Source organism: Trichechus manatus, unplaced genomic scaffold (assembly GCF_000243295.1).
Source record: "Trichechus manatus latirostris isolate Lorelei unplaced genomic scaffold, TriManLat1.0 scaffold00091, whole genome shotgun sequence".
NCBI lineage: Eukaryota > Metazoa > Chordata > Mammalia > Sirenia > Trichechidae > Trichechus > Trichechus manatus.
In genome coordinates this window covers 1,099,655-1,101,549 of record NW_004444027.1, presented here as the reverse complement: position 1 = coordinate 1,101,549, position 1,895 = coordinate 1,099,655, and the positions used below count along the sequence as shown (strand labels likewise).

Genomic DNA, 1,895 nt, shown 5'->3' with positions numbered 1-1,895 from the left:
GAAAGAAGGTCGCACTATGTAAAAAGTAGAGGCCATACTTTCTTATGCGTAAAAAAAGAAAAATAAATTTTCTTGTAACCTATAGGTAAGAGATTCTACAAAGCACTTGTGGCATGGAGTTGACAGCACAGCCTGCTGTTCTATCAGACTTGGCCTTGCTTAGTTCACTGTTTGATCACCTTGGGACCTCATGCCAATCCCACTGACACCTGATTCCTAAGATCGTGAGTAGGTCACCTGTCCTTGATTCTGCACTGTTGCTCCTGACGGCTTGACTCCTCACCTGTATGCTCCAGACCTTTAAAGGGCTATGACCCTTGACAGAGACTGGAGAAACCCCGAGAGTATGGCCCCCAGACACACTTTTAGCTCAGTAATGAAGTCACTCTCGAGGTTCACCCTTGAGCCAAAGATTAGACAAGCCCATAAAACAAAACCAAACTAATGGGGCACACCAACCCAGAGTCAAGAACTAGAAGGCAGGAAGGGCAGGAAAGCTGGGTAATAGGGAACCCAAGGTGGAGAAGGAAGAGTGTTAACATGTCATGGGGTTTTTAACCAATGTCATAAAACAAAATGTGTACTAACTGTTGAATGAGAAGCTAGTTTGATAAGAGCTACGGCCTTATCTCGCTGTAACCTCCCACAAGCAAGGGCCATAACTTGACACAATTTTCAGGGTTAGAATACTTAGATGGTTCCCTCTTGCCACCAGTAAGCGTAGAACAAAGTTCTGCACATAGAGGCACATTTACTCGGTTTATGTCCTCATTTCTCAACAGCCCAGCCCTCAGAGTACAAATCCAACAATCCAACAATACATAGTTCCCTTGAATCATACTTACACATATGCCAAAGGGGCACTGAAGTGCTTGTATATGTAGGTTTCAAGTACAGGATTAAAATGCTGGAACTTGATGTCTCCTATCAGTGAAATAATAAATACCTGCCAAAGGGGAACAACATAAGTAGCAGCGCTGCACAACCCCAGGCATTCTGTCAACAAGCTGCATTCTATCACCTTGGTGCCTTCTTTTCTTTCTTAATCGTTTTTATAGCCTCCCCGATTTATTATTTCAGAGCCAAAGTCAAGCCTCAGGGTTTATGTTTGTTTAGCATGAACAGAGAGACGATTATATGTCAGGCACAATGAAGACACCAGTAAAAGCCAGCATCCCTAGCCTCAGAGCTTATTGTCTCAAAGAGAAGGACACAAGTAACATAAGTCAGGGAAGAAGATGGGACAGGAGGAAGGAGGATATGGAAAGGGGTTTTCATAAGAATTCCCGAGGATGCAACTCTTTAAATATCACATAGCATTTTTCTTCTGAAAATGTTCACGCCCCTAGTATCTGAACTTCACCAGAGTCTTGCCTCCCCAATTTCCCCCTCGAGTGTTAACCCTCACTGCCGTCTGGTGTGTAATCTAAAGATAACCTTACCGCACTGTCTTATGGCAGAAGAGTGTGAAGGGAGGGGCACACAGGACTTCCATGTTCACCCACGGCTAGCTGCTCTGTGCTGCATAAATTTGTCTCCAGGCCTTGTCCACTGGACTCCATGCCCTTAGTCTCTCTTTCCCATAAGCCTGGCAAGGTATGATCTCAGATAGGGGCATTTCCCCTCTGCCTTATATATCCATAGCTTTAATGCCTTCACTACTTCTTGAAGTTACCAGTTTCTCCAAGTTGGTGAAAGATCTAAAGGTGCAATTTACCTTCCTTCTCAGCTATAACAGTCAGGTAAAATTCTGCACTGTACTTTAGCCCCAACAATGAGAAATGTTGGTTTACACGTGTCTGCTTCTGTCCCTTCATTGCCAGTTCTGGCCTTCCCAGAGTCTGATATCACCTACAGTCGTTTTGATTTCAGTTCTTGGAATGGAGTGTATGTTT

At 44.1% G+C, this 1,895-nt stretch overlaps 1 protein-coding gene across 1 annotated transcript in view; it reads right to left on the bottom strand.

Moving 5' to 3' along the window:
• The window catches only part of DOCK5 (dedicator of cytokinesis 5), a 218,797-nt gene that overhangs the window by 79,676 nt on the left and 137,226 nt on the right, over positions 1-1,895 (bottom strand). The window contains exons 17-18 of the mRNA XM_023736758.1: positions 1,443-1,450; positions 846-946 (exon numbers count right to left, since the gene is read on the bottom strand). Of these exons, the coding sequence (XP_023592526.1) occupies positions 846-946; positions 1,443-1,450 (109 nt within the window). The remainder of the gene's footprint in view (positions 1-845; positions 947-1,442; positions 1,451-1,895) is intronic.